Here is a 13070-nt window from a genome sequence, read left to right on the forward strand (position 1 = left end):
TCCAATCCTCCACCATTCTCTCTTCAAGACCTTCACTTAGACTTACGGTTGTTAGTCCTAGTAAAGTGCATGACAAATGAAGATGAGAGTGCACATGTGATGGCCAACATCACTCCCTCTCGAAAGGACATCCCTATTCTCCTTTATTCTTGAGAATAAAACCTTACTCTTATACAAGGAGACTCGTTTATTCCTTCTCAAAATTAGAGGAGATCTAGATTTCCTTTTTATTTGGGCAGTCATCATCACAAGCCTTACAACTTGTCTTTGTAATGGTATCAACTACCAATTTTTCATAGCTACCCGACTCCTTCTTTCCTTTGCATCATTGAGCTTTCTTTATTTCAGGGTATCATAGAGCCATGTTCTCTTTTTAATCTTGTGATAGGTTCTAGGCCAATCTTCTTGCTCATCACTTTCTTCTTTGACATGAAGGCATTACATTGGACCTTTCCAAACTTCAAGCTGATGATAGCTTCTTCTCGAAAGTATCTTTTTTTGACCTTCAAGTTATCTTCTTGCACAACTACCTTTCAATCCCAAGATGGACACATCTTAACTTCACAGTTGCCAGGTACCATATATCGAACTTCCCTCAATATCTTTCATCCAAACAATTGAACTTGCCTCAATCGCCATCATATATTCCTGCAACATCTTTTAGGTAGCAAAATAATATGTTAACCAAATAACCAATAATAATGAAAAATCAGACTTACCTCATCATGATGAACTTCTCGTTCCATCAACATCCTTATTGACTATCTCCATTGATTCTTTATTCATGCATTAGAGTGCCCCAGGATCGAACTTGATTAACAAGTTACAACCTTTCTTTTAGAGATTATACATGGATGTTTAATTATCATCTTACATATTCTAGAGAAAGTCTTTTATACATCCTTTAGTAAGTCAAATCCTATCTTCTCAAGCATCATATATCCATATACTTGAGCATATTCTATGACCAACTTTCTTTCCACAAGATTCTACACATGAATCTTCTCCAAAGTTTTATATCTAGCATGCATTCCTATGGTTTCATCCGACCATCTAGATATCCATATATCTCACAAAGAGCCTGCATCCTGACCCATTGCATTCCTTCATCCCTTTACCAATATTGACTCCACATTACATGGAATGCATACTAACCTTGTCATAGTGCTTTTCCCAAGAACCTTCCATAATGATGGTTCTTCCAGGATCACGATGATCCACCTAAGCAAGATGACTACCTCTAACATAATGTTAGATAATACATGGATGAACATTATGTAAAAATGGTCTATCTATCCATCTATCTAGATGATCTCTACAAAGCAACTTAATCATGTAAATTCTACACATGCTATTATCATATGCTTCTTTCTATGATGCTATGCAAAACATGCTATTCTAAAAGAAAGATTAATTTTCTCAGAGAACATAGGAGTTAGTGAACCTTTTTTAGTAGTAAAGATCCTTCACTTCTTCCTACTTTGCCTTGCTCTCAGGTTCTCCCATGGCTTCGTTCGCATGAGCTTCACTCCTTTCCTTTCTCTCATAGTTCTACTAGTTTGGACAGTCCCTTTTAAAGTCTCCAAATTCATTGCATCCAAAACATTGCACTTTGGACATGTCTTTCTTCTTGGACTTACCAAACTTTCCTTTCTTCAGCTTCTTGACTCGGGCTAGAAAGGCTTGAGATTGCTCATCAGATCCAATATCATCCTTGACCTTGATCCTTGATTCTTCCAATATGCATTGTGCCCACAACTCATCAAAGGGAGTTGAATCCTTCTTGGAGTAGATACTTGTTGCAAAGCTGCTCCATTCTGGTGGCAATGCATTCAATACACAAATGGTTACTTCTAAATCAGTGATTGGTTCCCCAAGTCCTTGCAGATGGTCTCTTAGTTGAGAGACTCTCATGAGAAAGGATGCCACATCTTCATCCTTCGACTTCTTCATTCTGTACAACTTGTTCCTTAATAACATCTTTTGTCATGTTGTACTTACCGAATACAAATTCACTAGCTTGTCATACATGGCCTTGGAAGTCTTCAAATTTGCAACAAATGGAACAAGAGAATCCTTAATTGATTCTACTATGATCCTTTGAGCTCTTACTCACCCTTGTATTTTGTAGTTCTTTTGTCTTTCCTTTTTCAGGTTCAGTAATCTCCCCAGTAACATGTTATATTACTTCTTGTTTTGTGAGTACCAAGTCAATTCCTTTTCTTCCATGCTAGATAGTTTGATGCCCCAATGAGCTTGTTGCTCTCTTTGTAGAAAGAACCCATATGACTTGAAGATTCAGGCATGATGTAATAATATGTTACATGATGATCAAATTTTCCTTGATGATGTCTCCAACCTTCTTGATTCTTTCAAGACCTTTGGAGAGTTCTCGATGATGTCCTTGAAAGATGTTTCTTAGGATTCCTCCACCAATAGCTTCCAAGATTGATGCCTTGTAAATAGACTCCTTTTTTGTGAGACCAACACTCTCCTTGTTAGTTTTTGGTAGCATCGGATGTGCTCGAGCCATGAAAATTTGTGGAGAGGCTAAGGCACTTGAATTCTAAAGAACCGAGAAATCGTTTGGTGAAATTCTACCCGGATTGTGTTTTATTAAAATAATTAATATTTTTAATGGGGTTCCTAAGTATAAACTTAGGAAAATTAAAGTATTAATGGGTTTAATCAAAATATGGGTGAAAATGTTCTAAAAAGCAGATGAAGTCAAGTTTTTAATCTTAGCTGTTGATTAGAGACTTAATCTCGGCTGTTGAAGTCTCAACGAGAAAAGTATAAGGAGGCTTGGGGTTCATTTAGAAAAACACACCGAGAGAATGAATTGATCTAGAGTTCGGAATTTATGGGGCTAGGATGCTGAGAAATTCGAACTAAGCGATCATTTCGCAGTAGAGGGGCAGGGATAGTTCAGGAATACTGGGCAGAGAGGCGGAGGGCCATTAGTGGAGGCAGCACAACACTTGGAGGGACTGATGTTGGGCCAATTTGGGTCCACACAGGCTTGACATTGAACCAGGGAGTGCCGAGGCAGAGGAGAAGTTGCCTTCACGCAGAAATCCAGAACTGCCGGAACAGCTGGGAGAGGTTGGTGTAGAAGCTCTAGGAGGCAGAAGAAACAGTGCAGCGCTGATGCACGACCAGCGCAGAGATAGACGGGGTTAGCCAATTTTGTTGCCGGATCAGCCGGAAATTGCCTAGTAAAGTGAGGTAATCTCACTCAGTTTTCTGCCATTATAATATTATATTTTTCTCTTTAACTGGATTGCCGAGAGGGCATCCAACATTGTATTCAAAACTACTGCTTAATAATATAAAACCCTTAGAGCTGCTGCACCGGTTTTCTCGCATTGGGTTTTTCTGGGGACTTTTTTGTCCAAAAATAACAGTGTCCTCTGTATCTTGTTTATTGCTCAGTTTCTTGTTTCATGTAATCGTATTAAATTGGTGTAGGCTGCAGAAGTAATTTACTTCAATATTTTTCAGAAAATAACTTGATAATGTATATTAAAATCATGTAGGAGAAGTAAATTCAGTTTTGCTGCAGTAGGGGTTCCTTGAGTGTAGGAATTTTCACATGGTATCAGAGCATTGATTTTGAAACAGGAAGAGCAGATCCAACGTTGAGCAGAGAGGCCAAAGACTACATTTGGCAACAATTTGAATCCCTTTGAAGGGATTGCGCAATCCTTGCCGGGAAATTAGAGATTTCGAGGAAATCTCTCTCTAAGAGAATCGACAGAGAGGTACGATTTCCGGTTCGTGAGCTTGCAGAGGCAAAGGGAGTGACGTAGAGCCTCAGCGTAGTGCTTGAAGGTGTAGTTTCTGCCAGGGCAGAAATCCGTCGAAAAAGAGCGGAGACACATAAAAGGGGAATTTTCTCCTTAGATGACCTTTCTCGCAAAAAGTCTGTATTTTTCACTTGCCGGGCAACAGACCAGTGCTGTGTAGTGACTAGAGGGGTCAATTCGACAGTTTGGGTGGGATGGCATCACATGGGCTCAAAAATCAGGATAGGTTGGAAGGAGCTTCCAACTATGTCATATGGAAGACCAGAATCTTAGTTGTTCTGGAGGACAACGATCCCGAAGCTTACGTCAAGAGTGTTGTGGCTGTTCCCACAAACAATGATTAGAAGAAGTACAATCTCGAGTAGGCAGAGGCGAAGCGGTACATACTCGATGGAGTTCGAGATCATGTGGTCTCACATTTGCAAGGCAAAGAGACAACCTGAGAAATGTGGGAAGCTTTGTCTTCACTGTATGAAGGTTCTTCCGAACAACAGAAGATGTACTTAGAACATAAGTTGCAGCGGACATTGATGCAGAAGGGAGAAGGGTTTAACTCCTATCTTCAACGTCTTCAGGACACTAGAGACCAAATTGCTGTAGTGGGGTCCACCCCTCAGTCTACCGCGATGGTAAGGACAACCCTAATGGAGTCTCGGATGAATGGCAAACCTTCGTCCAAAGTATATTGGGCAGCGAAAGATTACCTTCACGGGAGGATATGTGGGTAGCCCTTCAACAGGAAGAATTAATGAGGGATTTGGTTAAGGTCAACCTCAATGGAAGTAGTGGGAGTGACACGAAGACCAAGGAGGAGGAGGAGAATGCAGCTCCGGCATCAAAGGGACAACAAAAGTAGAAGTGGGAGAAGGACATTTCAAAGGTGAAATGTTTCAAATGTGACGAGATGGGCCACTTTGCATACCAGTGTCCTTTGAAGCAAAAGGATAAGAATGAGAAACATGATCCTATGGCTGCTCCAACAAAAATTGACGAAGATGAGTTTGCCATGAGTGTCGAAGCATCTCTAGGAGGGAAATGGGGCAATATAGAACTGTAGTCGGGAGGACTACATGTGGGCAGGATTCTTGAGGAACCCACCTCTTGGATCAATTCCTTGCTATAGGAGCCCAAGACTCAGTAGTAACGAGATGGAATTAGTGTCAGATGATGCTGTGGGTTGGTTGGAGAGACAAATGCATTAGCCTGAGACTAGAGACTGATCAACTCAAAGCAAGGTTGGCAGTAGTGCAAAAGTCAGGAGCAACGCAGAAGATTCAGAGGGTCAGAGACTAGTAGCAGTAAGATTCCAACATTCACATGCTATTATGCTAAACACAATTGGTTTAGAAATTTGGGATGCTTTTCTGTTGCTGAGCAACAACAATTGGAAAATGATGCAGTGTAGAGCTAGCAGCAGATGCAAAGGGAGCTGTAGTACAGATGCAACAGTGGCAGTGTCATAGGCAACAATACAGTAGCAACAGTAACACAGTGTTGGTGGCAATAATAGTGCGGAAAGGAGATGCTTTAGAGACGGAGAAACATGCAGTTGGACATTGTTGCTAGAGCACATTCCTCGCTAAGAGAGAGTGTTAGTTTTTGGTAGCGTCAGATGTGCTCTAGCCATGAAAATTGGTGGAGAGGCCAAGACACATGAATTCTAAAGAACCCAGAAACTTTTTGGTGAAATTCCAGCGTGATTGTATTTTATTAAAATAATTAATATTTTTAATGGGGTTCCTAAGTCTAAACTTAGGGAAATTAAAGTATTAATGGGTATTAATCAAAATATGGGTGAGAATGTTCTAGAAAGCGGATTAAGTCAAGTTTTTAATCTTAGCCATTGAGTAGAGACTTAATCTCGACCGTTGAAGTCTCAACGAGAAAAGTATAAGGAGGCTTGGGGTTCATTTAGAAAAACACACTGAGAGAACGAATTGATCTAGAGCTCGAAATTTTTGGGGTTAGGAAGCTAAGAAATTCGAACTAAGTGATCATTCCATAGTAGAGGGGCAGGGATAGTTCGGGAATACTAGGTAGAGAGGCGGAGAGCAACTAGTGGAGGCAGCACAACACCTGGAGGAACTGATATTGGGCCAGTCTGGGCCTGACACAGGCTTGACGCTGAACTAGGGAGAGCCAACACAGAGGAGAATCTGCCTTCACGTAGAAATCTGGAACTATTGGGGAGCTGCTGGAATAGCTAGGAGAGGTTGATGCAGAAGCTTGAAGAGGCAGAAGAAACAACATAGAGCTGATGCAAAAGTTGTAAGGCTCACGCAGGGCCTATGTAGGGCCAACGCAGAGATAGCCAGGGTTAGCCAATTCTGCTGCCGGATCAACCAAAAACTGCTGGGTAAAGTGAGGTAATCTTACTCAGTTTTCCGCCATTATATTTCTCTGTAACTGGACTATATGGAGGGCATCCAGCTTTGTATTCAGAACTACTGCTTAATAATATAAAACCCTCAGTGCTGTTGCACCGATTTTCCCGCATTGGGTTTTTTCGGGGACTATTTTGTCCAAAGAATAATGTTGTCCTTTATATCTTGTTCTTTGCTTAGTTTCTTGTTTCATGTAATCAAATTAAATTGGTGTTGGCTGCAAAAGTAATTTACTTCAGTATATTTCAGAAAATAACTTGATAATGTATATTAAAATCAATTAGGAGAAGTAAATTTAGTGTTGTTGTAGTAGGGGTTCCTTGAGTGTAGGAATTTTCACACTCCTCGCGAGATTGATGTAGTCTTGATCTTTTTCAATGTAGAAACCTTAGATTAGAAGGTCCTCTACAAATGAGTCTTTAACTAGATCCCTTCAAGAGTCAATTTTTCTTGTAGTCTTCTTCTTTCAAGCTTTGAGGGCTTCCTATCTTTTGATCAACAATTATTTCTAGTGTCCTTCCAGCTGCCTTCATTGTTCACCTTAGCTCTGATACCATGTTATAAAATGTAAAGTGGCGACTTATTAAACTTATTTTGTTTTAACCTTTGATAATTGCTTGTGAATCTTAGTTATCTTCTTTATGTTCCTTTAGTTAGATCTTTTCATCAAACAATATCAAGAAACAACAACAAGAAAAGAGGACACACATGTAGGTTCCTAGCCAGGGCAAAACCCCTCCAAGGGGAAAACCCGAATAATCTTGTTTTCTTAGAATCTGCTTCAAATGAGATACAAAGACCCAATCCATAGACCAAGTCCTTCTTCGAGTACCAAGTCTTCCCTTCCTCAAGTCCTTGAATCTGCACCAAATTGCTCCACACTGCAACTTACCTGCCAGCTACAATATTGCTACTCGACCTGCAACTTCGACCTTGCAATGTCGACCTTTTAGATCCTAAAGAAACCCTAACTCGGCCTCCTTCTGGGATCTTCCGAGAGCAAGACAACTGTTCCTAAGGTTTGCGACGTATAGACAAAGTTTCCTTCCTCCCAACTACAAGATGATGCACTTCGTCCTACTGCAACTCGACCTTGCAACTTTGGCTTCTTCATGCAGCCCATAAACCTTATATTTTCGCATGTGTGAGAGAGATATGGCCCAAAAAATAAGAAAACTCGTCCTTCTTCCTTGCCCTTGACCTTTGCTCTCCTTTTCCAATTTTCCAACTACAAATCAAACTCTTTCTCGAGATATCAAACTTGTGAGTGAGAGTCTCCAAATGAAGTCAAATTGCTCTTATATAGCCTTCTCAAGGGGTTGAATTCCCTCCGTTAGGCCGAATTGACAATCCTAGGGCCGACTTGTACTCTTAGAGGTTCCAGGACTTTCTAGACTAAAAAATAATTCTTTTTACAATTACAAATTGCCTGTAAGGGTGTTATAAACATGATGTTGACTCTCCTGAATCATGACAATAAATCCTAAGACCTAACAAAACCTAGAAGCACCAAGAACATGCTTTTACCTAGAAGACCATCAATAATGAGCATGAAACCCACGCTTTAGTAATAATAATTTTCTTTCCTCTTTTCAATAATAATCTTGGTTTGGCAGACATCTCCTCCCTAATTGAGAGGGAGTGATGTTGGATAGTTTTTATCTTTATGAGTCATGTACTAGACTAGGACTAACAACTGTAAGTCTTAGTGAAGGCCATAAAGAAAGAATGGAGTCTAGAGGATTGGATAAGCATCTAAGATTGGAACTTCTTATGGATTGTAGAATCCAGGAAAAGAAGTTGTAGACCGATACTCTTTGAGGATGAGGTAGGGCATCCAAGATAAGAGTAGTCGAAGAGGATTGATATTCTTTGAGGATTCAGGATTGGAAATCCAAGATAAGAATAGTCCTAAAAGGACATACCCGGTGAACATTTGGATGGGGTATGTGCCTTAGAGGTAGTGTGGCAGCTCATGTAAAGCCTCCCAACATGATGTCTAGTTAAGGCCTTCAATGACAATGTTGGTTATGGTATATATGCTTGACAAAAATGGCTTATCAATCCGACTCTTCTTACGAGAATGCTTCAAGATTGAGATTCCTTGTGCTTCATGATGGGACTATGGATACCTCCCTAGTTAAGAGGAAGCGTTGGAAATTGTAACTAGGTTCGGTCTTCATATTGACATTTTGTAAACATGACATTGTATATTTTGTATAAAGAAAGAAAAAGAAAGAAAAATAATTTATTTTATTTAAAGCATGGGTTTCATGCTCAAGTTTAGGTCAAAAACATATTCTTCGTGCTTCTAGTTTTTTCTAGGACAAAGAAGAATTTATGTAATGTATGATAGTCCCATTTGGACTTATTGTAACAAAGGAAAATACTTAATTTTGTCAAGAAAAAGCCATTTATTCCTTAAAGACCAAGTCGGCCCCAGTGAAGGACAAGTCAACCTAAAGGAGGGCTATTCGACCCCTCAAGAAGGCTATAAATAAGAGGGACTTCGACTCATTTGGCATACACTCTCAAGCAAGTTTGATTTGCAATTGCGAAGGAGAAGAAATAGTTGGAAAGACGAAGGAAAGAAGAAGAAATCGAAGTGTCTTGGGCCTCTCTCTTTTTCTAGCCACACGTGTGAAGTTGCTAGGGTTTCTGTGTAGCTGGCTGTTGCAGTAGGCCGAAATCGCAGGGCCGAAAATCTGAGGCGAAGTTGCAGGGCCGAAATCCTAGAGCGAAGCTGCAGAAGGTCGAAGTCTTGAAGTTGCCTTGGAGAAGATCTTGCTAGGAGGCTGACTTGGTGCTCGGGAGGATTTTGGGCTTTGGTCTTTGGGTCTTGGAAGTTTCATTATAAGAAGATTCTATAAGAAGAGAAGTTTTGTTTTTAGGTTTTCCCCTTGGAGGGGTTTTGCCCTAGCTTGAAGCCTATATCTTCTGTACTTTGTCTCTTTGTGATCTCAATTCTTTTGGTAATTGCTTGATGAACAAGAACTAAAGAAATAATAAAAGGCCAACTAACATCACAAGTAAGTATCAAGTTAAGGAAAATCATCTATAATCTATAAGTCTACTGATTTCCCAACAGAGCTATCTAAAGGCAAGCTTCCCATTAGTCAAAGTCCATAAAGAGCAGGAGTTAGTGACAGTGGTGATAGTGGGCCATACCTCATTGTTGTCCCTTAGTCTAGTTTTTGCCTTGTGGGTTACCCCCTTTACAAGGTTTGCTAGATTTTGAGGCAACAAGCTCTACATTGGGAAAAAGTTGCCTAAAATTTTCTGGCAACAACTGAAGTTTTCTTCCATTTTTCATGCTTGGAGAACTTTTTTTTGATGACATCTAATATTGTTTGGTGGGTTTCCTTTTGGAATGGAAGAGAGGCCGATCAATAAATAGAATTTTGTTTTGGATTCTTGGATAAAAACATGCTAACTTAGACCATTGTAGAATATGTAATTAGGTGAAAGCAATTGTCATTGGAAGATGTTTCCTGGGAAAGGAAAATATATGGACTCAATATTCGTAGCCTGGCTAGTTGATGCTTTATATTTTGAGCAGTTTTGGCATTTAAATAATGATAGATTTTGGACACTGGTGTTTGCCAAATTAACTAGAAGAAATAAAAATAAGCTATCAGATAAACCTGTAACTTAGAATTGCTAGAAATGGACTTGGTTTTGCAAACTCCCCAATCTGCTGAATTTCCAATTATAAACATCTTGTGTTTTGTAACATTTGATGATTTTGAGATTTTTCTGCTGCCATTTCTTTACTCTCAATTAGAGCAGCTATGCGTTTTTCAATTTTCAAAGTCATGCCTTTACATAATGTTTCTGAAGCTTAGACCTTAACTTGGAAGCTTTAATTTGATATTCTGCTTTTTTGCATAGTAGTTTGAGATTTCCATCTTATGTAGGGTGTTGATGAAAACGTTATAAATTCCTAAATTTCACTTATTTTACAGTAGATATCTAATTCACTATATATGTTCAAAATTTTGCAGAGTGCTGCTCGCTTGTATGGATCATCCATTTCCAGCACCAACCTCATTAGTGTTTCAGGGGTAATTACTGTTTTTATTTCCACTCTATTTTTCATGCATGCTATAGAGAATATGCCCTGGTAAAATATGAGAGAAATTTTTCTCTAGGGAATGTGTATTGTTCTTGTTTTGTATACTTGGATTTTTGTTTCTTAACGTGAACTCTACTTATACCATGCCAAATGATGTCACCCACAAGGTTTTGTTTCAGCTTTGATACTTTTTTTTAAGTGTGTCCTCATTGGTTGAGTGTTTAAGTGAGAGAGCCCCTTTTATGCCATGCTATAATAGATCCTTCTGCAAGTAAGGAAGCTCCTTTACAGTGGTGACATCATGTTCTCAATCGCTTCATAAGTTAATGCATGTCTTGGTAAAAGGGGTGGCTTCTTATGACATTTATCCACTTCATCATATTTATCTTAAAGGTGTGCTCCAAAGGTGGTTGGAGTAAAGGAAAAGCGAGTGGATCCATAGTAAAATAACTTAACTTCTTAATTTTGCCTTTTTCACCTTGGTTAAGTGTAAATGGGTTGCCCCCTTTAGAACGTGCTTCCTGCCATAGTTAACTTCTAAAAGGGGTTGGTCCCTTTTGGACTTGCTTATTCATATGTATCGAAAGACTTTGCTTCTAGTAGTCATCATAGGCTAAAATTATTTGGGAGTGTTAGGTTGAACAATGTAAGGACTAAGCACTGTTGATTTTTTGTAGCATCAGGAGGTATTCGAACGTGCCAAGGATCCTTCCAAATCAGAATAATAAATTATAACTATTAAAAGAAAATTCAATTTTTATATTGGTATATGTAGGCTCTATTGTCACACAATCTAGTAGGGGTGCTAGGATGGGTGTCTTCTAATGATGTGTATCGTCCTCCATTGTGACCGATCTCCTTGCCAATTCATTGATCATCTAGGGTGGCTTTACTACTACCGAAACTGACTGCCACCAACTAAGGTGTATATCTCAATGATGAAACTAGGAAACAACGAGGGTTTCTCCCTCACTCATAAAGCTGCTTGAGCTCCTTAACAATTCACAAAATAATTTCTTCACATGTCTCCCCTTGAGTTTGCCTCTCCTTTTAATAATATTTTCCTCTGCCAAAAATCTTGGGTGGTAAAAAAAAACTATGGGTTACTTTTTTTTCTTAAACTGACTTTTACAACTTTTATTTAATTATTATTTATTTTAGTCAGGTGACCCCTATTTTCTATCAGTAGCCCATAGGATCCAGTTAGGCTATGAAACTTTTCATGCTTCTATGGATTTGAAAGGGACATCACCAATTGGCATTGTTTCACAGGATAACTCCATTTGTTTTGGTGTACTATTTGATAGAACAATATGTTTTTACTATTTATTTATGTAGTTAATGCACATTCAAGCTAATTACGTTGTCTCTCCTTCTGCTTGGATTTTTGACTTCAAGCATGACTAGTTTCACTTGTCAATTATGAATTATAACTTGTTTTGTAATATATATTCTGAAGAGATTGTGGAGAAATCTAGGGAACCTAGATTAGGTTATTTCTCTTACTTTGGTAACTGCTTGTGATGTATTTTTACTCTACTTAATTAGCTTCTTCTTTCTCTTGATTATATTTAGTGTTCTTATCATCAAACAACTACCAAATCATAAAGAATAATGAGACAAGAGGAATATACGCAATCTCCCTCCTATCCAGGGACTTGTACAAGCTCCCTCTTAACCAGAGACTTGTTTCCAACAACAACAATTATCTGTTCTTTGGTGGAGATCATGGTACCATCAACTGCTTGAAGGGATCCTCCTTTCGATGTCATGAACTACATCTTCTTCATCATGGGGCCTTCATCTTTCGTAGGGCATCGACCATCCATCACTTTTCTTCATGAACCATATCAGTCATGTCATCCTTCTTTTCATCGGAAAGTGATCTTTTGGTCCACATCTGGCTTATCTTCATTCAATTACCTCTACCAAGTCATTTGACTTTTAGGATCTTCTATCCATTCTTATAGTTGTAGGTGTGTTAAAATTGGCAACTAGGGCTAAACTCCATGTGGGTCATCTTATTAATGGAAGCTGATATTTTTCTTGCATCCCTCTCATCGAGAGGTGTAGGATTGACCTAAAGATCATCTGATTCCGATAAGTATTCATGGAGATATGAATTTATTTGTGTTATGGGACAATTCGTCAAGGTTAGCCAGCGACCAAATAAACCCCACTTGTGCTCAACGTTTTAGTATAAATAGAGGTGGCCTTCAAGTCATTTTCAACACACTTGGGATCTCTTCCTCTCTACTTGTCTTTGGGTTTTAGTAGGAGGAGAGATCCTAAGGGATAATGCTGCCCTAATCTAGAGGGCAGAAGCCAGAACTGCCGAAACTACCGAGAATAGCTGGAATTTGCCGGAACTGTCGGGAATAGCTGGAATTGCTGGAACTGCCGGAACAAGCCAGAACTGCCGGGAAAAGCCGGAACTGCCGGGAATAGTTGGAATTGCCGAAACTGCCGGGAATAGCCGGAATTGTCGGAATTGTCGGGAACTGCCGGAACAACCGGAAGTGCCCGAAATTGCTGGGAACAGCCGGGAATTACCGGGAACAGCTGGAATTGCTGGAACTGCCGGGAACTACCAAAACTGCCAGAAATGTCGGAATAGCCGGAGCATCTGTCTCCGAAAGAGAGCTGCATGCAAGGGACAACTAACTAACATTGGGACAGTTGTATGGTACTTAGCAACAAGTACACCAAGCATGCAATGTTACATCAAGCATGCAAGGGACAACAAACTAATATTGGGACAACAACATGATACTTAGTGCAGCAAGCATGTATTGGTACAGC

At 39.5% G+C, this 13070-nt stretch overlaps 1 protein-coding gene across 1 annotated transcript in view; it reads left to right on the forward strand.

The window, feature by feature from the left end:
• The window catches only part of LOC149193980 (replication factor C subunit 2-like), a 231982-nt gene that overhangs the window by 110265 nt on the left and 108647 nt on the right, over nucleotides 1–13070 (forward strand). The window contains exon 10 of the mRNA XM_089407118.1: nucleotides 10198–10257. Coding sequence (XP_089263244.1) covers nucleotides 10198–10257 — 60 coding nt within the window. The remainder of the gene's footprint in view (nucleotides 1–10197; nucleotides 10258–13070) is intronic.

Source organism: Pinus tabuliformis, chromosome 2_2 (genome assembly GCF_031772625.1).
Source record: "Pinus tabuliformis cultivar Carrire ecotype Pingquan chromosome 2_2, CPIR1, whole genome shotgun sequence".
Taxonomy (NCBI): domain Eukaryota; kingdom Viridiplantae; phylum Streptophyta; class Pinopsida; order Pinales; family Pinaceae; genus Pinus; species Pinus tabuliformis.